The following is a 25000-nucleotide window of genomic DNA, read 5'->3' as shown; positions in this document are numbered from 1 at the left end:
TCCTTGTAGTTTTCTAATTGACAATATATTAGCCTTATTTTAACAATAAAGAGACTAAAATAGAATTCTTTTTTTAAAGCGAAAAATATCAAATCCCATTTGTCTAACACACACACACACACACACACACACACGCACACGCACGCACACACGTGTGTATATAATTCTTTTTGTTAGCTTTGTTGGCTTTGTTGAGAGATTATGCGAAAGATAGATTTGTCGGTGCGGCTTCCACTTGTTCGACGAAGAATAAAGAAATGATGTAATTTACGTCTCATTACTTTTATGAATAGTGATTGTGAGTCAGCCGGTGTACAAAAGCTGATGATGGTGATGATTGCTGTAGGGGTTGGAGATGGCGCTCAAAGTAAATCATTGCAGGATTAATAACGATGTGTGTGACTAATAACTTGACCAACTGTTGAGTCCTGCGCCCCCCCCCCACTTCCTTTTCCAGTGTGTGTGTGTGTGTGTGTGTGTGTGTGTGTGTGTGTGTGTGTGTGTGTGTGTGTGTGTGTGTGGAAACATTTGAAAATGTGTCCGCTTAGCTGGCTTTAGCAATGCTTCGTTTTTCGTAATTTGGGTTTAAAGTACAATCTCGAATTGGAGAGAGGGCTATTGTTTTTTCCCAGGTTTTACAATGCCTCCCCACGGGACAGAGTTAGACATCAGGGTCGTTTTTTAACGCGGAGAAAAGGTACAAAAAATAAAAATAAAAATGTCTCAGTCGAAAGAGAACTAGAAATGGAAGTGCAGCAATGGAAGTGTAGTATCTTTTCTTCAGATGAAGAACAGATACTACACTTTGATTTCGACCAAAAGTTTACAGTAGGGTTAATTGTAGCGGTGTACCTCTCCCCACGTCTCTCTCTCTCTCTCTCTCTCTCTCTCTCTCTCTCTCTCTCTCTCTCTCTCTCTCTCTCTCTCTCTCTCTCTCTCTCTCTCTCTCTCGTGTTTCATTTTACTTCGGCGGAAGTTCTCAGAAACCAAGAGCTAAAACTTGATCTCCACACGAGATACATAAATATCCAAATATTCCATTAAAGTTTTCTTTTACCTCTTAAACACTACTGAATTCCAGGACAATAATTCATCTAGTCTGGTGGAGTATACTTGATGCAACATAACTTGGAGAAGCTGAACCATTACTCGTAAAAGTCAGTGGAGATTGGGAGGTAATCTTATTTGTGCTACGAATACTATGTTGTTTTGATTATTTAGGGTTTACTTTCAGGAAAAATATCCAAATTGTCCTGATAAACTCTTGTACAGAGAGACCTTAGACACTCAAGGATAGTGTCTAGTAAGCATTCAAGTTCTCTCCATGTAAACATTCAAGTTTTCCCCTGTATGCATATGTGTATAGGTATGTATATATATGTGTTTATATATATATATATATATATATATATATATATATATATATATATATATATATATATTAGTGTTGGGACAATTAATCGGAATCGGGAATCGGTAAAATCGGAGCTGTTTAGGGTATCGGAATCGGAAAAATTTGAGTCTATTTCCCAATGCCAAAACTGATTCTTTAAATTATCTTTTTTATTTGATTTTGGTTTAAGAAATATCGTCCATTGCTTGTAGTGATAATAAAGTAATAAATATTTATTGATTTTAAACTTCCAGTAAGACTAAAATCTTTAGACCATCCCCTTACAAATGTGTTTTTACGTTTGAGAAAATATAAACAAATTTAAGATGTGCTTTTTACAGTAATCGGGACAAAATAATACTTTTATAGTTAACTATTTAGAGATTTACAAAGAATCGGGACTTTAGTGCGGAATCGGTAAATATATTGTAACCGTCCCATCACTAATATATATATACAGGGTGTCCAAAAAGTCACTGAAGGGGTTTGAAGTTAAATAGATGCTTTATTTTTGAGGATATCTTTCTGTAATTTTAACACAATCTAACTAAGACATTGGGAAACATTTTTTTTTTTAATGCAACATTAAATAATCTTTATTTATGAAAAATAATGTCTTTTAAATGTTGCCCATTTTCAGTTTCGCATATTTGTGTTCTTTCAAAAACATTATTCATGACAGATTGAAGAATCTCTGGATTGCGATTTAACTCCCTTATTTCATTCCTGATATTTCCTTCAATTCTTGCAGTGAGTTTTTGAACACCCTAAACCCTGCAAGAATTGAAGGAAAAACATCAGGAACGAAATAAGGTAGTTAAAAATCGCGATCCAAAGATATTCTCTTTCTTTATATATTTATGTATGCGTATATATATATATATGTTTTAAAAATTTTGCCTACCAAACTGTTCTGTTAATTTTGGTCTACAAACATGAAACTTAATATATAGGGTATTCAAACCCATGCGAAACTTTATATTTGGGTTTTAGCAGGGGGGGGGGATAGTTGCAGAAGTATGAAAATTAAAAAAATGGAATTTGCTAGGTGACGGTCGAACGATGGCACTACAAATATGCATGCGTAACGTAATAGCTATTGTTCATGTTTTAATTTTTAGCCTTGCAGCAAACATGTCTTCATAGGTCAGGCATAAACGAAAAAGTAAATCGTAAGCTAAACGTTTTGGTTTCGATTCTCGGTGATGACGCATGAGTCATTTTTATTTATTTTTTTATTTATTTATTTATTTATTTATTTATTTATTGATCATTCTTAGTTTAAATCATTACTATATATTGGATTCAATATAATATATAAATGAATATGAAATCTGCATTAATAAAAAATATATTAAAGCATGACCGGGTAATGCCGGGCAGCCTGCTAGTTCTGGTCACGAATAGGCTCTTTATGTGGTTGACTATTATATATCTCTATCTATAATATAAAGTTGAATGTGTGTGTGTGTGTGTCCGTATAGTAAACTGATCACATATAATGATAGAATATGTATCGATACACAAGAATGGGTATGTTTGATCTGGCATAATGATGATTCATTAAAATTGTGGGGTCTGCGTACACGCCTGCTTCACAAAGTATGGAAATAAAAAATTTAAAAATTAAAAAAAAAACGTTTACAAGTGTTTTTGATATAGATGTACATAATAATACTTTGATAAGTATGTTTTAACTTAAATAGGGATGATATAATAAAATTGTGGGATCTGCGTTCGCGCCTGGCCTCCATAGAATGGAAATAGGCACAAACTTTAATAAAGACTTTTCATATCTATCTGCGTAAGTATACTTATTATGTCCTTTCACTCTTTCAGTGTGAACAGGTATGGTATAATAAATTATGGGGTTTATCTATTTTATTTTTACTTTCATCATATTTTGCTTTGGTTTTGATATCCCTGAATTCTAAGCTATCTCTTTACAACCCTTCCTTTTCAATACCTATCATACTTTAATAAATCAGAGTCCATTTTCTGTAGGCTGTTTTTGAACCCAGTCAACGACGGGTACTTTTGCTAGTAATATATATATATATATATATATATATATATATATATATATATATATATATATATATATATATATATATATATATATATATATATATATATATATATATTGTACTTGTTTGCAGTTAAATAATGAAATTGTAAAGTTTTATATTCTTCGATTTAAAAAGAGTTACTCCCCTTGATGTAAGCCGCTTTTTATTCTTTTGGGGTTATTTTTAAAAAATGTTTCATATTACCAGTCGTCTGGGCTAGTATAGTCAGAAACATTTTTTTTTTTTTTTTAATCTTACGAGATGACTTTATATGCTCAAAAACACACACACGCGCACATTGGACGTATAATTAAGTCTAATGTTGAAACGACTCGGCTATTTATAATTTCCTTTCTTTTTTTAATATACTTTCACAATAAAATGTTTTTTCTTATGTAAAAGAAGAACAAAAAAAAACCCTACTTGATTAATTTACGTGATGATTTTTTTTTTTTTTTTTTGTAATATTTTCTTTCCGTCACGACTATCACGCTTATACATTCTTTCCATATACTAACTATTCCATAGCTAGATGTAACATATACTGACTCAACGGGTCACGATAGTTTATATATATATATATATATATATATATATATATATATATATAATGTGAGTGTGTGTTTGTATGTGCGCGAGCGCGTGCGCGCTCTAACGTTATTGTCATGTGTCGATGTGTCGCTTCTCTTTTTATTTTTTTATTATTATGTACATTTATTTTTATCTTCGTCCCTCCCTCCCCGCTCGTCGTTCGGTCAAATAACCTGGTGACCTCTTTTCCTGTTTGTCCTGTTGAAGCAGGAAGATAGAAAACAACACGAACGAAATAAATAGAACTACTAAAAATAATAATTTATATACATATAAAAAACAACAATAAAAAAGGGTTAAACAAATATAAAAAAAAAATATATAAAAGTCTGATTCCGGCAGGGGATGATTGATGGTGAGGGGGCGGGGGAGGGGGGGTCAGACCCAATTAATGATCAAGAATAAGTTAAAAATATTTAAATAAATAAAAATACAAAAATGAGGAGGGGAATTAACAAAATAGAATTATGGAGGTAAGTGGGGCGACTTTTTTTTTTTCTTTCTTTCTTTCTTTTTTTTTTTTTTTTTTTTTTTTTTTACATTAATCTTTGTCAAGAGGGAAAGAGAATCTAAATAAAAGTAGTGTCGGTAATACTAGGAGGACTCCAGTCAAAAAAGACAAAAAAAAAAAAAATGTTGATAGCTTCTAGTTTTTTTACCTCTTTTATTTTCATTTTTTTTTCTTTTGTTTTTTGTTGTTTTTCTTTTTACTTTATTTTTTTGTTCTTGTTTTTTTTTTCATTCTTATACTTTAAAATCATGTTTTTGCTTTCTTTTTTATTTCTGCCATTCTTTCTTTCTTTGTTGTTTTTTCTTTACATTCTCTCTTTTTGTTTCCATTTCTTTTCTAACATATTTTTTCTTTCATTTTCCTTCTCGCGTTGCTTCTTGCTTTCTCCTCTGTTTTATTTTTTTTTCTTTCTTTTATTTTCACGGTTTCTTGCTTTGCTTTTCCTTTTTCTCTTATTTCCTTTCTTTTCTTACATTTCGTTCTTGTCTTCCTTTCTTTCCCTATTTTCTTTTCTCTTTCTATCTTTCTGTATTTTGTTTAATCGAATTTGGATTGATTTTTCTCTTCTGTTTCTTTGTCTTCCTTCTTTCTTTCCTTCCTTTCTTACAGTTCGTTCTTGTCTTCTTTCTTTCTCTATTTTCTTTCTTTTTTTTTTTTTTTTTTTTGCTTTGCTTTTTTCCCCCGTATCTTTGCTTCATCGAACTTAGATTGGCTTTTCATCTTATTTTATTTTATTTTTTTTGTTTGTCTTTCGTTCTTTCGTTTCTCTTTATTTTTTCATTTCTAACATTCTCATGTTCATCCTTTTTTCTTTCTTTCTTTCTTTCTTTCTTTCTCCTTTTACATCCAATTTACTTAGTTTTCTTTACGTGATTTTCTTTCTCTCTAAAATTATTTACTCTATGGTTTTTTTTAAGGGGGGTCGTTTTTTCTTTCTTTTCTTCATTCTTTACTCTTTTCTTTCCTTCTTCTCTATCTCCCCATCTTTCACTTCTCCTTTTCTTTTCGTTTTTTCTTTCACTCGCACTATCTCATTGCACACTCTTCCTCATCAACTCTCTCTATCTATCTTTTATATTTATCCCCCTCTTTTCTCTCTCTCTCTCTCTCTCTCTCTCTCTCTTTATTAACAGTCAAAAGTAACTTTACAACTCAATATTGGAATAGTTTATTATATACAAAAGGAAATATCAGCACAGGTAGTAATAGAATTTAAACTTAAAGTAATTGAAAATAAGGAAATCTTGCTTAATTGATTACTAATATCTGTGGATCAAATTGAATGTAAAACTGAAATATTTACACAAATTAAATATTGAGGTTGTATGAGCACAGTTATGGTGCATTTACAGACACACATTAAATTGTTTTAACTGCATTACTTTATATGTAAGCCAAACAAATTGATATGAAATATGACAGTCGTTTAATAATTAAACTCTATATTGTTAACAGTGTACACTGAGAGAGTGAAAGGACATAATAATGACTGAGTGAGTTATCCTACCACCTGTGAGTATGACCTGTTTGAAAGAAGGGCTATATTGAATAAAATGTAAGAATTTACAAATTCAAATTAATCGGACTGATAATTTGTTAAAACATGCATCAGGTAGTGTTACTATCATTTTGAATTTACGTCTTGCGCTAGTGTTTGTAATCCTATAATGTCTTTAGACCGAAAAATCGAATTTATCATATTAATTAGTGTTTGGATGATTAATCGAGAATCGGAAAAATCAGAGCTTTTAGGGGTATCAGAATCGGTATTGGAATTGGTATTGGAATCGGTATCGGTATCGGAATCGGTATTGGAATCGGAAAACTTTGAGCCTATTTTCCAATGCCAAAACCGATTCCTTTAATTATCTTTTTTATTTGATTTTGGTTTAAGAAACATCTTCCACTGCTTGTATAGTAATAATAAAATAATAAATATTGATTGATTTAAACATCTAGTAAGACTAAAAAATCTCTAAATCACCCGCCCCCCCCCCTTCACAAGTGTGTTTTTACATTTTAGAAAATATAGGCATGTTTAAGAGGTGTTTTTACAGTAATGGAGGCAAAATAACACTTTTTATAGTTAAATATTTAGAGATTTATAAAGAATCGGAATCGGTAATTGTATCGGAATTGGGAATTTAGTACGGAATCGGTAATTATATTGGAATCGTCCCATCACTAGTATTAATATAGATAAATGAGTAATTTTAAACAAGGCTTCGAAGCTGGAAAATTGCAAAGGAGTCAAACTCATAAGAGTGTTGGGAGTCAGATTAAAAAACCTGACTCCTTTCATCTATTCTGTTCATTCCTTCCTTAGTCTCTACGTCACGTTTTGAAAAAGGCCAAATACCATTTTTGAGGGCCAAACTGTTTCAAAAAAAGGCCAAATTTGGCTTTAAAAAGGCCAATCTGGCAACCCTAGACAAGAAAATGAGTGACCTCCCCTCGGTGGAGCCCCATTTTTGAATATCATTATTATTATATACTAGCATGGGTGCCCGGCATTGCCCAGGTGTTTGAAGGTGTGTGTTAAGCAATAAACAAAAAATTTTTAAAGTGGTGGCAGGCAGGCTTGAACCCGTGACGTTATGTTTTTTATTTTTTATTTTATTTTATGTTTTTTTTTGTTTTTATTTTATTTTATGTGTTTTGTGTGTGTGTGTTTTTCATTATTCTATTTTGTTATTTTTTTATTTTTTAATTCTACTTAATCTTTTTTATTTTTCATTCTATTTTATGTTTTTTTTATTTTTTATTCAATTTCATGCTTTTTGTTTGTGGTTTTATTCAATTTTATGGTGTGTGTGCGTGCGTGTGTGTTTTTGTTATTCTAATTTATGTTTTTTCTTTATGTTTTTATTCTATTTTATGTTGTTTTTTTTTATGTTTTCCAGCTGAAAAGAAAGCAAGTGACTATGATGCTCAGAATCATTTTTACGCACCTGAACAGCAGCATCATATGGAAGTTGATGATGGCAATGCAGAAGGAAAGTAAGCAATGATTAATCTTCTCTTCATCTTGTTTGATGATGCCATATTGTTTTTTTCCTCCTTCTCCTTCAAGAAATCTAAAGAGTCTATAGTATTTTGGTCATAGGGTGATCGTCGTAAATATCTCGGACAGAGTAAAATGCGTGTGACAAAAATTCTATACAGACATAAAAATGTTTTAATGTTTTTTTTGATTTTTTTTTGTTAAATATTAATAAATGGTGGATCATTTCGAGTTAAAAACCATTGAGTATTACGCATATCAACTTGAGTAAAAAAAAAAAAAAAAAAAGAAAAAACAGGCTTGAAATGTGTCAACATGTTGCGAATAAAAAAGTTAAAAGAAGATGGCGGCCGAGTTTAACTTGATGTGGCGTGTGATTTCGTTTGTTTGCATAATGTAGACACATTTCAAGCACATGTGTTTTTCTCAGTTTACATGTGTAGAGTTAAATGGATTTTAACTCGAAATGGTTCAGCGTTTATTTATGTTTAACAACAACAACATAAAACTGTTTTTAATGTCTATGCAGAAATTTTTTTCTGGCATTCTGATCTGGCTGAGATCGTTAACATTTACCAGTCGTAGATCGAGGCATGATCTTAAAAGGATACAACAAAAAGATTCCAGATTGCTTCATTTTTTTTTTTTTTTTTTTTTTTTGTATGTACAACAGTAGTGCGATCACGTATACATTTTTGTCAATTATTTAGTATCATCATCATCATCATCATCATCAACAACAACAAAACTTGATCCATCGTCTCCAACATATCAAAATTAGACAGTGTAACAAAATACTATGTTTTCAACACAAACTTTTCTGTCTCAGAATTTATCCTTATAACATCTACTGTTGGCTAGATTTTGACCTTGAAGTAATATTTTTTTTAGCTCCTTACATCAAGTGACTTCATGCTTTGTCTCAAGCGATTTCCATTGAAAAGAAAAAAGCATTCAAAGCATTAAACTCTGATTCAGGACAATAAAATAAATAATTTTTCAGCATTATTCTTTGTCAAACATAAGTTCTCCTCATTCAAAGGCTAAGAGACTTTGATTTTTATACCAAACTTTCCTAACCCTAACCCTGAATTTTTCCAAGATCATAGACAAAAACTCTGTTCGATATTTAATATTTGAATGTTATCATTTCAAATATGAAATCAAATAACAAATCATTATTTTTCTTTTCTTTTTTTTCTTTTTCTCCTTCAGTGCACTTACTACTGTTGACTCACTTTGTGCCCCGAACCCGATGGACGGTTGCCCAATGAGAGGCAACATGGAACCCAATATACTAGCGCAGAAACAAGTCCTGAAGAACAGTACGCAGTCATCACAACAAGTTTTTTTACAGACGCCCTACGGCCTCTTTCTTCGAGATGAGTCTCGATACAACTTCATACCAGAACAACCTCGGCCACGGTGCCACACCTTAGATCGGGACACGGTACCACGCTCCAAGCTGCACCGTGTAGATGACGGCACTATGAGCCGAAGGAGGACTTACACCCTCGACCGTGAATACTTGACAAAAGTTGTCAGCAAGCTCAGCGATCGATTGGAAAAGCGAGCAGCGATCCGCGGGGATAGTAAGCCACCTTCCATCTCCAACAGTGCGGCTAGCAGTCCGATTCCCGAAGAAAACCAACAGCCTATGTACATGAGTAACAGAGATTTTGTGTCCATTGCGACGGTCGAATCAAGCACGAGTAGCTCTCGGGGCAGCCCCATGCCAGACCGCGACCTCCACATCCCATATAGCTCGTCGCCAAGTTCTCCTCATCCAAGGCCACGGTCAGATTCGGCGGGTACTGATGACCTTGCACCACGCATGGATTACGCCCCCAGACCTCGCTGCTACAGTTTCCACGATGGTCGAGCATCGCGAGCAGCCAATGTCCAGCATTTGCCTGACGTTGAACGTATCTCCGTCGATAGTTCACAAACCCTCCTAGTGCCTGATATGAGACGAAGGAGTGTTGGAGCCTCCTATGGTCTTCACACTAGGAAGGCATCTCTGCTTATTGATATTCACCCGTCAGATTTGTCCAGAACAGCTGTCAACCATTTACTGAAGCCAGAAGACACGCGCACACAATGTACAGAATTACCCGAATCAGCCGTAAGTATTTATTTAGTTTTGGTTTTTCGTTTCCGAATTCAGAGATGAGGGTTGATTATTCGTATTATTTGGATTCTCATCTTCAGTGTTAAGTTTCACAACGTTTCAGTTGATGTAACTGCTGACCTTCTTCCGATGTATCTTGTCAAACTCGGGAATCTGCACAGAATTTTAAACTGAAACTTTATTTAATCCATGGAGTTAGCATGCTCTTGTTCCATTAGCCATGACTAGGTAGACGCCCTCAGTAATTCGCAATTGTATTTTGAGTGTCACCTGCACTAAGGATTGAACCAGCAACCTCTGGAAGAGTCTAACTTTACAACTGAATTTTACCAAATACTTTATCCACTGTGCCATGGGTCCTTGTGGAAGGAATCGATCCTCCTGCCACTGAATCAGGCTGGTTAGGACAAGAGACTTAAGCCGGCTCTGTGCAAACCAACTTCACTTTAAACAAACTCCATCATCCCCAAGATGATCAGATGGCCTTCGCCGTTACGACAAACAAACCGATGTCGACACTTCTAGCAGCTCTTGCATCCCATTTGGTCTCTGGGTGTATCAACCCTGTCCTGCTGCTGGATCAGACTTGTTGGGGTGAGAGAGTGAAGTTGGCTCTGTGCAAACCAACTTCATTTTAAACAAACTCCCAGCGCATATCATCTATCATCCTTAGGATGATCCGAGTGTCTTCATTGTTCCAATAGACGAATCACTTTTTATTATCCTGAATACTTCATTCTTTTGGTCATCCCTTTCTAATATATCCGAAAACCTGGCTTTCTCTTGGTTTTGTATATATTCTTCTTCTTGCTTCCCCCTTTGCTTTCAAGTCTAACGTAAACAAGTTTTTGATGAGCCGTTCCACGTAAGTTAACAAATTTACTGAATTTCCATTACTAACGATTACTATATTGTCAAATTGTCTACTGTACACTCTTTAACCCTTATCCTCAAGTTGCCTCTTGGCCTTGATAAGTGGTGATACCTATGTAAAAAAAAAACAAAAAAAACCAAATGCATTCATAAAAAAAATGTTCAATTCTCATTTTATTTCCATTACTAACGATTACTATATTGTCAAATTGTCTACTGTACACTCTTTAACTCTTATCCTCGAGTTGCCTCTTGGCCTTGATAAGTGGTGATACCTATGTAAAAAAAAAACAAAAACAAAAAAAAACAAATGCATTCATAAAAAAAAAATTTTCAATTCTCATTTTATTTCCGTCTTTTGCAGAGATATCTTCTAAGTGAAAATTCTGCCAATTGCTACCATCCAGGAGTAAAAATTGATCCGACAAGAACGGACATCGAGCATTACACATATTATGAGACACGACCCGGTCCCCACGGGTTTGTACCGAAATCAGATTTCCAAATTAATGAGGAACTCCCAGCATCTGACACAATCGTTGGACCCCTCAGAAGTCAACAACCCCTCCCCGACTATCCACCTGTGATGTCCACATCGACCCCCAACTCCCACTTATCGTCGCCTTCATCTTCATCGTCGTCGTCATCGTTGTCCTCCACCTCTTCAATATCCTCTTCCTCCTCCGCTTCCTCCACCTCTGCCACAAACACCACCACGACAGTAACCACCACCGCCAACAATAATGTTAACAGCAGCAGCAACAGCAGCAGTTGCCCGTCAAATGGCAGCCCCTTGCCGACAATTACCAAAACGGTAGAACCTCCCGAGCAGGAGATCTTTCATAAGAAGTTTGACAAGTTGCGGAAGCATGCGCCACATTCCAGCAAAGTTAGTGCATCTGTTGGCAATGGACCCCCTGCCGTCATCTCCACCGCCACGCCTACCATTATCACAACTAGCAGCAGCAGCAGTTGTAATAGCAGCAGTAATAATAACGCTAACAATAACAATAATACTATTACAAACAACAGTAATAATAGTCCCACCAGTGTTTTAAATCCATATAGTAGATCTCTGATGTCACAGACAGGCAGTCCGAATCCAGTTCATCATCATCAACAACAGCAGCAGCAATCTCAGCATCATGCACAACTTCTGCAGCAATTGCAACAATCAGAACAGTGCAACTCGACACGCATCGTTTCTGAATCCGGTGATACCAAAAAAGAAAATAACACACCAACTCATGTTTTTAACGGTAACCATAGCAACAGCAGCAGCAGCAACAACAACAAGTCCAAGTTATCTGCCGGTGAAGCACACCCCCAACTTCTTGCCCACCTCCAAGCCCCCAACCCCAGCAGCCAGACCACACCTCGTCACATGATGCTCCACCCCTATTCAGTGTTAGCCCCTGGCGGCAGCCCCGTGAACCTTGGGGGTCACAACCCAAGTCCATCCGCAAGCAGTGCCCATGGCCTGGTCGGCTTACACTCTGAACCGATAACATCATCCGTGATTTCCGGACACTCCAACTTCCGAAACAATCTACAGAATGTTGTGAACGGTACCATTTATACGCAGTCCACGGCTCATATGGTGGCATCTCTAGAAGAGCAAAAACGATTGGCCAACGAAAGTCCGAACAATCGATACCAGGTGCATGCGGCAGCCGTGTCGCACCTCAAGGACAAAATCCTGAAGCGCATGGACAGTATTGAGAATTTAAGCAAAGAATGCAGCGATGGGAGCAACGGGGAATTACCCATCATCACACAAACAACAAACTGTGGGAGCGTTATCATACTTAACAGTGCGAGCCCAAACGAGATCAACACATCATACCCTTCAAACGCAACTGGCAACTCCCCAACAATGGTGGTTACTAGTCAAATCGGGACATCCCCTCCAGCCAGAGTCCCCACAGGAAACGGAGGTTGCAGCCCCCAACAGCAGCATCAACATTTACCACCACAGCAGCAGCAGCATTTACAGCAACAGCAGCAGCAACAACATTTACAACAACAACAACAGCAACAGCAACACTCTCAAACTTCACCTTCAAATCTGGGGTATCCCGGCATGTTACCCCCGCGCTACCCGACGCAGTTTTTACATGCTTATCCTCCGATGCCCCACGTTGGGGGCCATTTACTACCGGGTTACAGTCAGAAATTACCTTCCATGCAGCAAATGTCTGGCATCAACCGAACATCGGTTATAACAACAAGGTAAATACCAAAAAATATTACATCACTTTTCCCTAGTTCTTGTCCAGAATTCACCCCATACTTAAAAAGAAAAAAGAATAATCTGTATGATGTACGTCTCTGTGACGAAACGAAAATATTCCAAAAAATCATACACATAGTTTTATTTTTTATAAAGAAAATCATTGACAAGCAATTAATGGGAATATGTAATAGAAATCTCGCAAGTTTGAATTATTGTTGAGCGATTTCGTTTTGTTTATTTTTATTTAATTTTTTTTTTTTTTTAATATATTTTTTTCCCCAGATTATTTTCAAAATGCCGGAAAATTCTGCTCTTAGGTTATTCATAAAATTTGATTCTATTATTTAAAAATAAGGCTACTTGATCAATTACGTGATTTTTGGAAGGTAATATTTTCGTTTTGGCATGCGTACATACATAGTACAGATGCTTCTTTATCGTTATTTATTTATTTTTTTAACTAAAGAGCAATTCTCTGCAAGAACCATTTTTATACAGCGCTATGTCTCTCTCAGGAATCCAAACCGAAAATATGATACGAACAAAATATTTAGGCCCGAGATGTAGACACGTTTCTCTGTTTGCAGGCAAAAAATATATAAACTAGAAAATTCTAACAATGTGTATAGCAATAATTTTAAATGTCATTTCTTTCTTTTTTTTCTTCTTTTTTTTTGTATTGACTTTTAAAATAATGTTAAATTACTGAAATTACGAACGAACAAGATTAGACAACTCGTAATTGAAAAATAACGAATTATCTTTCCTTTGTTTAGACCAATAATCTTTAAATTGTATTTTTTTTAACGTAATTATCTCCCTTAAGAGCGTCTAAGGAAGATAACTCTATTTGAACTAATAAGTTTTAGCGGAATTTTTGTTGTTAAATGAAGATCACTATATATTAATAACGTTATCTGAAAAAATCTCTTGTGTATAGTGTGTGTGTTTTTCTCGCCTTTGCGTAACTGTGGCAAATGCAGATTGGGTGGAATCCAAGTTTAGCGCTACACCTTCCAGAGAATTATTTGAGGATGGGCAATAAAACGTTTGTCTAAAATATTATATTCGATTTATTGGAAAGAACATAAAATTTCACATTGACCCTGAAAATATCGTAAAAATAGAATCAATAGAAAATTTTTTATAGATTTTTAAGATTTAAAAATTGAAAAATATTGAGTTCGGAAAATTCATTACTGTTTAAAAAAAAAAAAAATATTTCTATTACTTTTAAAACAACTGTAATAGTTTATTTTGGAAGTATAATTAATAAAGAAAATAAATAACCCACTTTTAACAGAGAAATTCCGAGATTTTTTTATTGTATTCGCAGTTTCATGTTAGGGGTGTCAAAAATTCCTACAAAAATTCTGATACTGCTAGGGCACTATTGCCAAACGAATTATTTTGCGCTAAATAGAATTTTTTTTTTTGTTTAAAAAATTAACCAGTGTATGTGTAGAATAAAATATCGAAGCCGGTCATTTTGTTTACCTTATCGCCATCATGTAAATTGAAAAATAAAAATGTCGGCCTCTCCTTATTCATAAAGTGATTCTTTAATCTGATTGGTCCATTTTTTTTTCTTCGATAGCGACCTGCCCTTGGAGGGGGGGGGATTTTCCCTTTCTTTTAATTTATTTTACATTTTTGAACGGAATAAAATAAAATAAAGCAAACAAAAAAAATTATTGAACATTTATTTTACATTTGTACGGAATAAAATAAATTTATTTTACATTTGTACAGAATAAAATAAATTTATTTTATTCTGATTGAAACTAAAGTACAAACAACATAGTAAAAAAAAAACTAAAAATAAAACATTTTTTGAAAAAGTCAGATTCGTTCGATTATATCCTTTAAAAAAAAAATTATTTTTAAATTTTCAATTATAAAAAACTGGAAAGCATTATGTAAACTTATATGAAAACAGACTTTCCCCTCCCCCCTTTCGATACATATGCTGAACAAAACTCATATTCAGCTATTTTCTTAACCTTAAAAGAAATATTTCTCACATATGTTTCTCACATATATTTCATATATATTTCTCACATATATTTCATATATATTTCTCACATATTTTTCACAAATATTTCATATATATTTCTCACATATATTTTTCACATATTTCTCACATATATTTCATATATATTTCTCACAAATATTTCATATATATTTCTCACAAATATTTCATATATATTTCTCACATATATTTTTCACATATTTCTCACATATATTTCATATATATTTCTCACATATATTTCATATATATTTCTCACAAATATTTAATATATATTTCTCACATATTTTTCACATATTTCTCACATATATTTCATATATATTTCTCACATATATTTCATATTTCACACATATTTCTCACACATATTTCACATATAAATCTCGCATATATTTTCACATATATACAGTATTTTAGAAAATAGCTTTTTGATTTTAAAACATTTTTTAACCTTATTCATTTATTTATTTCAGCCTTGGAAAGTCTCCTGAATCCACAGATGCTCCCCTGAACCTAACTGTGAAAAATGACAAAAGCAATATCAGCTTAGCGCAGTTTCTAAGCAACCAACCAATTAGTGTTCTGCATCAAAATGATTCCGCTTGATTCAGGAACGCATCGAAGATTAAACAGAAGAAATTTTTTTTTTTCATTCGTGGAAGATGATCACGATTGCAATGTCTGAGCATTCGTTACTTTATTCGTTTGCAACGCGCAGTGGTAAAAAAAAAGAAATGTATATTTTATGACAAAACTCGATAATGAGAAAATGCTAAAACTAGGATGGAAGGCTTTAAAAAGAAAAGGTAAAAAGTTTTCTTTTGTTTTTGTTTTTTTAAAAAAAAGGAAGAATACAGAAACTGTTTTTTTTGAGAGGGCTGCCATGGTGACCAATAAGAATAAAAAAGGCAAAAGAAATGAAAATATGGTGACGTGATGGAGCAGGAAAAATATTAAAGATAAACTCTTGGCTTGATTTGATGAAGAGAAAGTTTTTAAATTGGAGGATATATATATATATATATGAAACAGCTGTAAAACAAAAAATGCTGATATATATATATATATATATATATATATGTGTGTGTGTAATCAGATAATCAGTCGAGAAAAGAAACTAAGGTAAAACTTTATTTTGGATTTGACTTGCTGACTGGGGATTTTATGACAACTTTTTGGAAACCAAATTTAATGGATTTCGATTTGGTCTGATTAATTAAAACTCCATATTGAAAGATATGAACAAATGTCTCTTCCGTTGTGTCTAATTTGATAGATTCTTTTTTTTTTTTTTTTTTTTTTAACGTTGGGGAATAAGTTTTTTACAAAAAGAAAAAGAAGGGAAGGAAAGTAGAAAAGAAAAAGTGAAGGAAGGAAAGTGAAGAAAAAGGAGAAAAATATGAAGGAAAAGCAGAAAGAAACAAAAAAAAAAAGGCAAAAGTTATGAAGAATAAAAAGGAAAGAAATTGTGAAAAACAAAAAAAAAAAAGACAAAGTTAGAATTTTTATGATGAATTTTAAAGAAAATGAAGGAACAAATGTTACGATTTGGGGGAGATATTTTTTCCTTTTTTTTTTTTTTTTTGCTATATTGCAAAAAAAGTTTTTTTAAATAATCACTATGGGTTTCACCCTCATAAACTTATTTAAATATCTTAAAGTTTGTAAAGCTTTCATTTTCATTTAAAAGAATTTTTAGATATACCTAAAAATATTATTTTTACAGGGACAATTATTATATTTTAAAACGCTGTTCTCTAACAATTAGGATATATATATATATATATATATATATATATATATATATATATATATATATAGGATGTTGCAACATCTTAATAAAAAATCAATAAAGTGCTTGATAACAACTATAAGAGCTAAAATACAGATTATTTATTTTAACAACTATATGTTATATATATTCGGTTGGTGTAAAAATAATGTTGTTTTTTGACATTCAACTTTATGTTAAAAAACATTATTTTTGCACCAACCTTTCAGGAACATGCCATATTTTCTATTAAGGCGGATTAAGCTTTTAAAGCCTGTTCAAAATCCTTTCAAATCATATTCGTCTTCAACTCCATTCTTCGATTTGTTTTCATTTTGTGAGTTGCTTTTGATTTAACTGGATTTTAACAGCCTTTAAAAGGTTAATTTACTTCAATGAAACCATGGTGCTTCTATGAAATATGTTACATATAGTTTTTTCATTCCTGAAGGGAAAAACTGAATATAGCTTTCATTGGTTTGCTGCAACTGTACATCCGTCACATGGGACGGATTTGCTTACATTTTAGGGGCTTTAAAATGTCAGCTATCGATTGTTCATCATGAGGTATGTCTAGGTCATTATTGCAACCTGGCAGCACCCATTTTCTCCCCCAACATCTCTCTCTATCTTTCTCTCTCTTTCTCACGCGTGCTATTAGGCTGTAATTTGCCATCGTCTGCTGCCAGGTGGGTGCTATCCCTAGCAAAAGAGCCTCTTTTTTTTTTTCTTTTTCGTTTTAATCAGAGGTTTTCAAATAGATGGAACAGGATTAAAATTTCTGGCACTCTTCCCCTACATCATATAACCATCTTGCTCACAAGTTAAAAGCATGATTACTTTTTTTTAATTATTATTATCTAATACCCCGCTCCCGCCACTTCTCGCTGGAAAAAAAAAAAATTGTGATAGATAATTATGTTGTTTTTTTTTCTTTTTTTGTCGCTGCAGACGAGGCATAAAACCACTTCAGCGTAAAAAAATAAAAAAATTAGTCAACAGTAAATGCTAGATAGATAGATTCCAACCCAGAAAACAGCAATTCTCCTCCCTTTGTCAGAAACATTGCTCATAGGATGTGAGGACTAAAGGATAAAATAGGAAATGTTTATTATTAATTTATTTATTGATTTATTGATTGTTAGGCAAATCTTCCTTTCCATCTTCCATACTCATACACACACACACACACACACATCCGCACAAAGAAGATGCGTGTGCAACCCCATATCCGTTTAAACTTTATCCTCTTCACTAAAGAAGTTCATCACTAAAAATTTAACAGCTCAATCTACAAGATGCGTTTTTTTTTTTTTTTTTTTTTTTTTAAGTGGGGGGGGGTTAGAGGATAAAATTTTACTTTTTGCCCCCATACTGGCAATAGAAAAAAATTTTTTTTTTTTTTTTTTATGCGAATACACATCAACATTCTGGAAATTTCTGAAAAAATGAAAATAATATACATTTTAAATTTTAAAGTGGAGGATTGACTTTAGCTATATAAAATTTAACATAAAATAATCTTCGCTTCCAAACCCGAAAAAAGCATTGTTAATTTTTTTACAACACAAACTGCCGCTTATGACAACGAAATCAATAACTTAAGGGGGGATAACTCGCGTTAACTAAACAAAAATAAGCATATTTTGTAAGAGACAATTTAGGATGCTAAATAATGAACTGAGCAATAAATTTAGCGCTTTTTTTTTATTTTGTCAACTGCTGCGGCAATTTCTGGGGCTTGTTTTATTTTTAGTTTGTTAATTAACTTTGCTTTCTTTTTGTAAAATGCTTCAGCAATTTTCGAGATTTAACTTCATTCGCCAGTTGTTTAGAGAAGGTTCTTTTTAACTTTTGTTAAAACATTGTTTCAGTGTTTGATTAATTATTTTAGCGTTCTAAACTGTCTCTTGCAAAATATGTTTATGTTTGCTTAGTCAATGCTAGTTATCTCCCCCTAGATTAATGGCTCCATTGCCATAAGCACCAAATAAGTGGTTCTATATTATACAAACGTAAAAAATATGTAATTTCAAGTAAAACAAATCGTACTTACGTAAGTGCTATGTCACAAATAGTAACATATCCAAAAATTATAAATAACGATAAGGTAGAAAAATAATCATTTATAAAAAACTGTTTTCGCAAATGTTTATAGGGGGAATAAATTTTGTCCGACATTTTGAACTGCATTCGTCACGTGACATAAGCAACAAAACTTAATTATCTCCCCTGTCAACTCATCTCTCTTTTAGTAAAGGTAATATAGTGATTGCATTTCCTGTCACAAATTTCTTTTTTTTCCATTAATAATCATTTTTCTACTTTATCGTTTTTTTTTTGTAATTTTTGGATATGTTACTATTTGAGACGTGACAATTGTGTAGGTATTATTTGTTTTATTTGAAATTCAATTTTTTTTTTTTTAGTTTGTATAATATAGAAGCACCCCATGTTTTTATATGGTTACTTATTCTTTCTTATACTATGTGGAAAAAAATAAAGAGTCATTTAGCAAGAAGTTTATATCGCAAAATAACCCTAACCCTAAACTTTCAGTCTAAAGTTTTTAAGTTTGTTTTCTTTTTGGTTTTGCTTCTTTTTTTTTTTATTTTATTTATTTATTTTTTTTTTTTTTCACATATTCTCAGAGTTTTATTGTGTAATTGCACAAAAAAAAAAAAAAATGGAAATTTTTTTTCGTTAAAAGTATGGAGCAACGGTTAAAAATTTTATCAAATAGATTGTATAAATATTTTTTTTTTTTTTTTTTTTTTTTTCAAACCAACAATTGTAAATCCGTAAAAAAAAAAAAAAAATTGAGGTTCTTTCTTTTTTTTTATCATGGGAGAGGGGTATCACAGTCGCTTCATAATAACCTCACCAAAATCAAACCCTTTAAAAAGAAAGTAAAAAAAGTTTCCAACATTTCTCGACAAAATAACGAAAGCAAATTAAATTTAAAAAAAAAAAAAAAGAGTTAGTTTACGTGTCCTTGGAAGGGGCAAGTCCAGTGACCAACCAACCATGCTAATTGCTAATCATAAGGTGCTTATAAAGAGACAATTTGAAGGTCAACCAGTGCCCACCTATTTTTTACGAAGCCTTTAGCTAATTTGCATATTTATTTTATTTTTGTTTTATTTTTATTTTTTCTATATAAAGAAAAAAAACAAAATACAGCAGTGGTTTGCTATTACTGGTGCTATTCAAGACTAAATCATGTCCCTAGCCCTTCCTTGTCCCCTCCCACCTTTTTTTTAATGAGAGTTTAGTTTTTAATAACGAGCCTCACCTGCCCAATGTTTCGTCTCATGTTATCCAATCCGGTGCTCTTGCTATTACTAGTAAAAAAAAAATTTCTAAAGAAAGAAACGCAATTCATTTAAATCTTCAATCTCATCTCACTGCCACACAGAAAAAAAAGAAAACCAGAATCATTCAAACAACGATTTATTATTATTATTATTATTATTATTATTTATTTATTTATTTATTTATTTATTTTTAATTAATTTGGTTTGAAGTGAATCACTTAACTTTTTTATTATTTATAACCATTTTTTTTTTAGTTTATAACAGTTATTTTTTTAATTTATTAAGCTTTTTATTTATTTTTTTTTCCAAACAAATATTTAAGGCATGAAAAACAATAAATTTTAAAAAAAAATAACAACAACTTTATTTTAATGTCACATAAATTTGCTTATCCATTCAAATTTGATTAAAAATATGATTCCAGTTTAAGCCTAACCCAACTCTGCTAAAAATGTTTAGCAGGATGTGTCGATCATGTTGGGGTCACCAATGTAGTTGGATTAGATATTTCCTATATGGTGATGCTGTAAAATGAAGGCCAGGCGGTTTACCCATTCAATCAAGGGGAATAATCAGGTTCTCATTCGATAGACAAATAGATTCACGTCTTCTTCTCATTTCCTATATGGTGATATAGTGAAGTGCAGGCCAAATTTATCAATTTAGACAAAGGAAAATAGTCTTGTCCTCACTCTACAGACAAATAGATTCACTAGTCTTCTTTTTTTTTATCTCCATAGTGATGTAGTGAAATAAAGGCCATTAGATTTACCGGTTCAGATAGAGAAAATAATCTTGTCTTCGCTCCATAGACAAAGAGATTCACTAGTCTTCTCTCTGTTTCCTCCTCATACATGAAAGTTGCAACTAAATGATAGTTGTACACATGCTGATAATATGACATACATTTTTTTATCTGGTTATCAGACTTGTACAAGGTCATTATGTAAGTTAGATAATATTTTAAGGTAATTTTTAGATCATTTCTGACATCTTTGTTTGTTTTTTTTTTTGTTTTTTTTTGTTCCATTGCTTAGTTCTTATTTTTGCGTCCTTTTATCATAAGGTGACACAAAAAAACAACAAAAAACATGTGAGGCGACTCTTACGATAAATACCTCCTGCTACAAGAATACAAATAAACAAAAAACATTTTTCAACATTGAGAGATTCGATCCATTTTAAATGATTATATCTCTCTGCGGTAATTCATCTGAGGTTGATAAATAAAATATGATCGAAAGACCCTGCAAAAAAAAAAAAAAAAAAAAAAAGGTATTACGTATCCAAAAACATATTTAAAAACCAACAAAAAAAAAAAATCCTATAGGTGTCGGCATCTCTTCGGCCAAGCTAATCTCTGGTGCCCTTTGAAAATCTACATATTCTAAACAATTATTGCAGTAAGATTCCTAGTTATCCAAAAATTCAGAATGGCCACTAAATAAAACCATGTCCTTCTACATAGGATGCACAGTGTGATGTGTCTGCCTTGCATATAGCATTTCAGTTGGCTACAGTAAATATTGGTACTTTACGTCAGCCTTGTATAAAAAGGCAATCACTGTTTCATAATGCCCCACCATTTGAAAAATATGTTAAATTCTCTATGGGTAATAGAACTTATATCGAAACCAATAATTGATTTTGTTTGACATGTTGGTGAGGGAGTAGTGGGTAGGTTAGGGTATATCGGATTAGTCCATGTCGTCATACATTCTGATGTGAAGACGCTTACAGATAACTGTGCATATATATATATATATATATATATATATATATACACACATACACACATACAGGGTGAACCAAAACTAGGTGGACAGCATTGTCCTATTACATATAGTTGTACGTACATATGATCTCTAAATAAATGTTGTGATCACGTATACATACAACTATACGTAATAAGACAATGCTGTCCACCTATTTTTGGCTCACCCTGTCTGCATACGTAGGGTCCGAATTGCATGTTGTATCTACACGTACTGCTTGAAGGTGTCGGGATGTGTTCTTTTCAAAAGAAATCAATAGAGTGCTCGATTGTAAATATGAGAGCTAAAATATTTAATCATTCCATGTTCTTGAAATATTAATATTTATCTGGAAACTATAGGTTACATTTTTCAGAGACGTACCATATTTTAATTGCAATGGATCTGCCTTTGAAATACTTTTAAAAATCCAAAGAAATCATCAGCAAATTACAAAATTGTTGATTTGTTTTTCATTTTGTGAGTCGCTAATGATTTGTTTGGCTTTTTAAAAGCCTTTACAAGGCAGACCTACTGCAATGAAACCACGTTTGTAATTTTATTCTGCACTACGATGCATGTAAAAGCAACTTATGCGTCCTACAAGATGCTGTTGCACAGAGTTTGGTACAGAATTATCCATGCAGCTTAATCAATTTCACAAAGGATTAACTTTGCTTGAATTAATCAAAAAAAATATATATATATTCCAAAAACTTACAGTTAGGTAATTATGTTGACACACCAGTTCCCACTGGATCACAAAAGTTAAGCAACATTAAACCTGGTCAGTACTAAATGGGTGATCACTTGGGATTTCCTGGTGCTGTATCGGTTCCCTGCTTATCTCGGTAATGTTTCCAGTCATCCTGGACTTCCCCTTGCCACTGGACTCAAACAGTGCCGATTCAGGAGAGGTGTGGTTGGGGATTACACAACTCTTGCCACACATTTACACATGCAGTTGCCCTTACAGGGGGTATCCTTTGTCTTTTGAGACTGAATGGAGGCATCATTCGTTAACAGTTAGGTTCCATCTCTCAAATATACAAACTCATGTAGATAAGTTTGTGCAAAGCAAACACTGTTACTAATTAACCGATCATTATGAATTTTCCTACGCAGTTGTTAGGCATAAGAGTTAATAATGTGAGCTATATTTAGTTTAATAATTTAATTTATTTTCATACATGGCTAGTGGAAACCTTTTGTGAAAATTCAAATCCCTTCAATTTTAATGGAACTTCAATAATAGGTGTTAGAGATGAATCTATATTATATTTCTCATTGTCTGTCCGTCCTACTTTTTCTTGAAAACTACTGAGCTGATATGGCTGAAAATTTATATGGACGTTTCTCATGATTAGGTGCAACGAACTAAGTATTATGGTATCCATTCGATGCACAGTTACGGATTTAGTATTTATTATTTAATGCGAAAATGTGCATAAATTTAACCATATGCAACCATTAACTTGGTATAAAGCACTAATTCTAAGTCAAAGGGTTAAAACTTTTGCCCGTTTTTAATCGGTTAAGGAGTCTAGTTAATAAATACGCACCTAAGTTTACGTGGTGTATCTGGAAGGTTTCTTAGAGAGGCATAATCTGGTATAACCTCCCATTTAAAAAGTCATATATATATATATATATATATATACATATATATATATATATATATATATATATATATATATATAATGCATTGAATTTATACAGAATAATCACATTTGACACACTGTTCCCGTCAGATCACTGAAGTTAAGCACGTTGAACCTGGTCAATACTAAATGGGTGACCATTTGGGACTTACAGGTGTTGTACGTGCTCTTTGCTTATCTCGGCATTGTTCCCAGTCGTTTTGGACTTTTCGTTGCCACTGGACTCAAACAGTGCTGATTCAGGAGAGGTGTGGTTGGTGATTGCGCAACCCTTGCTTCACAATTACACATGCAGCTGGCCCTACAAGGGGTATCTTTTGTCTTTCAGGACTGAACAGAGGCATTGGATTGAATTTGATCGCTAATCATGAGATACTGAAAGTTCCTTGTCTTCGTCAACATGTATTGACAACATGTATTGACATACGTTAATTTCACAGAATTTTAGCCTGTAATTATTTATTAATTTAAGAGTAAGAGAAGAGTTCATGGAATTTAAATAGACAAGAAGAAGCAAAGAGGCAAAAGTTAAAGAATAAATTTTTTCAGACATCAGAAATGTTCAACTAGTTATGGATAATTCTGGATCCTAATCCTAGCCCTAACCTTAACTCTAACAACCTTAACTCTAATCTACTCTCCCTCTAAAGATATATTTTTATCTATCCAATGTAAAATTTGAGGATTAGCTATAGAGATATCCACTTACCTAATGAAGCCTTACTATATACTCATTTTTTTTTTCAATTGTGACACCGGGGTACACTTGTGACATATTGCGAGTTTGTCTGAGAGGTAAATTTGTTGTGTTTGTTGTTGAGGGAGAGGGGGGGGGTACACAAGCATTTCCAAAACGAGTGTGTTACTTTTCACAAAATTTTTTTTTTTCTTTTTCTTTTCTTTTACAAAAACTATGAGCTATGCTGTTTTATTCAGTCGAGATATCCCGTTGTAGTAGACATATTTACGATGTGGGGGGGGGGGGGAAATCAAACTATACTTCCCAACTATTTAAAAAAATAATAAATTTTTTTTTTTTTTTTTGTTTTTTTGAAAGAAAAAAAATTCATAATCTTAATGAACAAACAAATAAACAAACAAACAATACCTAAGCCGTCCTTTTAATAAACTTATTCTAAACAAAAAAAGAGGAGGAACAGAAAAGCAAAGAACAGCAAAAAAAAAAAAAAAAAAAACATAGTAGCTGCTTCTTATCTCGAAGTGCTTGGAAATCAAGTTCCCCCTTCCCTCTGATTTTGCTCCCTCCTCCCTATCTAACAAAAAAAAAAAAAAAAATATATATATATATATATATATATATATATATATATATAAAACGATGGGGTAGGGGAGACATATGTTTTTTTTTTAATACTTGTGGGTCATCTACTAAATCGCTCATATTATAGATATTATATACATATCTACTTATTCAGTTATACTTACCTTCCTTCATTTGTTTCTGTTTCTTTACCTTCCGGGAAATTAAAATTTTACACACAAATACAAACACACATACACACATGTGTGTGTATATATATATATATATATATATATATATATATATATAACTGATGATAAACATTGCCTTGAAACAGCTGTAAACCACTTTAATACTTTTGTGTATACTCTTTATTTTGAATATGAGTTCAAAATGATTTA

At 32.7% G+C, this 25000-nt stretch overlaps 1 protein-coding gene across 2 annotated transcripts in view; it reads left to right on the top strand.

Annotated features, from left to right (window-relative positions):
• Window positions 1–15569, top strand: part of LOC145248209 (uncharacterized) — a 271375-nt gene extending 255806 nt beyond the window's left edge. For both annotated transcript variants that reach the window (XM_080110074.1, XM_080110075.1), the window contains exons 11-14: window positions 7468–7564; window positions 8784–9693; window positions 10937–12804; window positions 15308–15569. In XM_080110074.1, the coding sequence (XP_079966200.1) occupies window positions 7468–7564; window positions 8784–9693; window positions 10937–12804; window positions 15308–15440 (3008 nt within the window). In that variant the 3' untranslated portion in view covers window positions 15441–15569. The remainder of the gene's footprint in view (window positions 1–7467; window positions 7565–8783; window positions 9694–10936; window positions 12805–15307) is intronic.
• The last annotated feature ends 9431 nt before the right edge of the window (window positions 15570–25000 follow it).

The sequence above is a fragment of the Euprymna scolopes genome, chromosome 26 (assembly GCF_053919585.1).
Source record: "Euprymna scolopes isolate OS-2025 chromosome 26, ASM5391958v1, whole genome shotgun sequence".
NCBI lineage: Eukaryota > Metazoa > Mollusca > Cephalopoda > Sepiida > Sepiolidae > Euprymna > Euprymna scolopes.
Note: the sequence above shows the minus strand (reverse complement) of the source record. Positions and strands in the feature narration are given on the sequence as shown.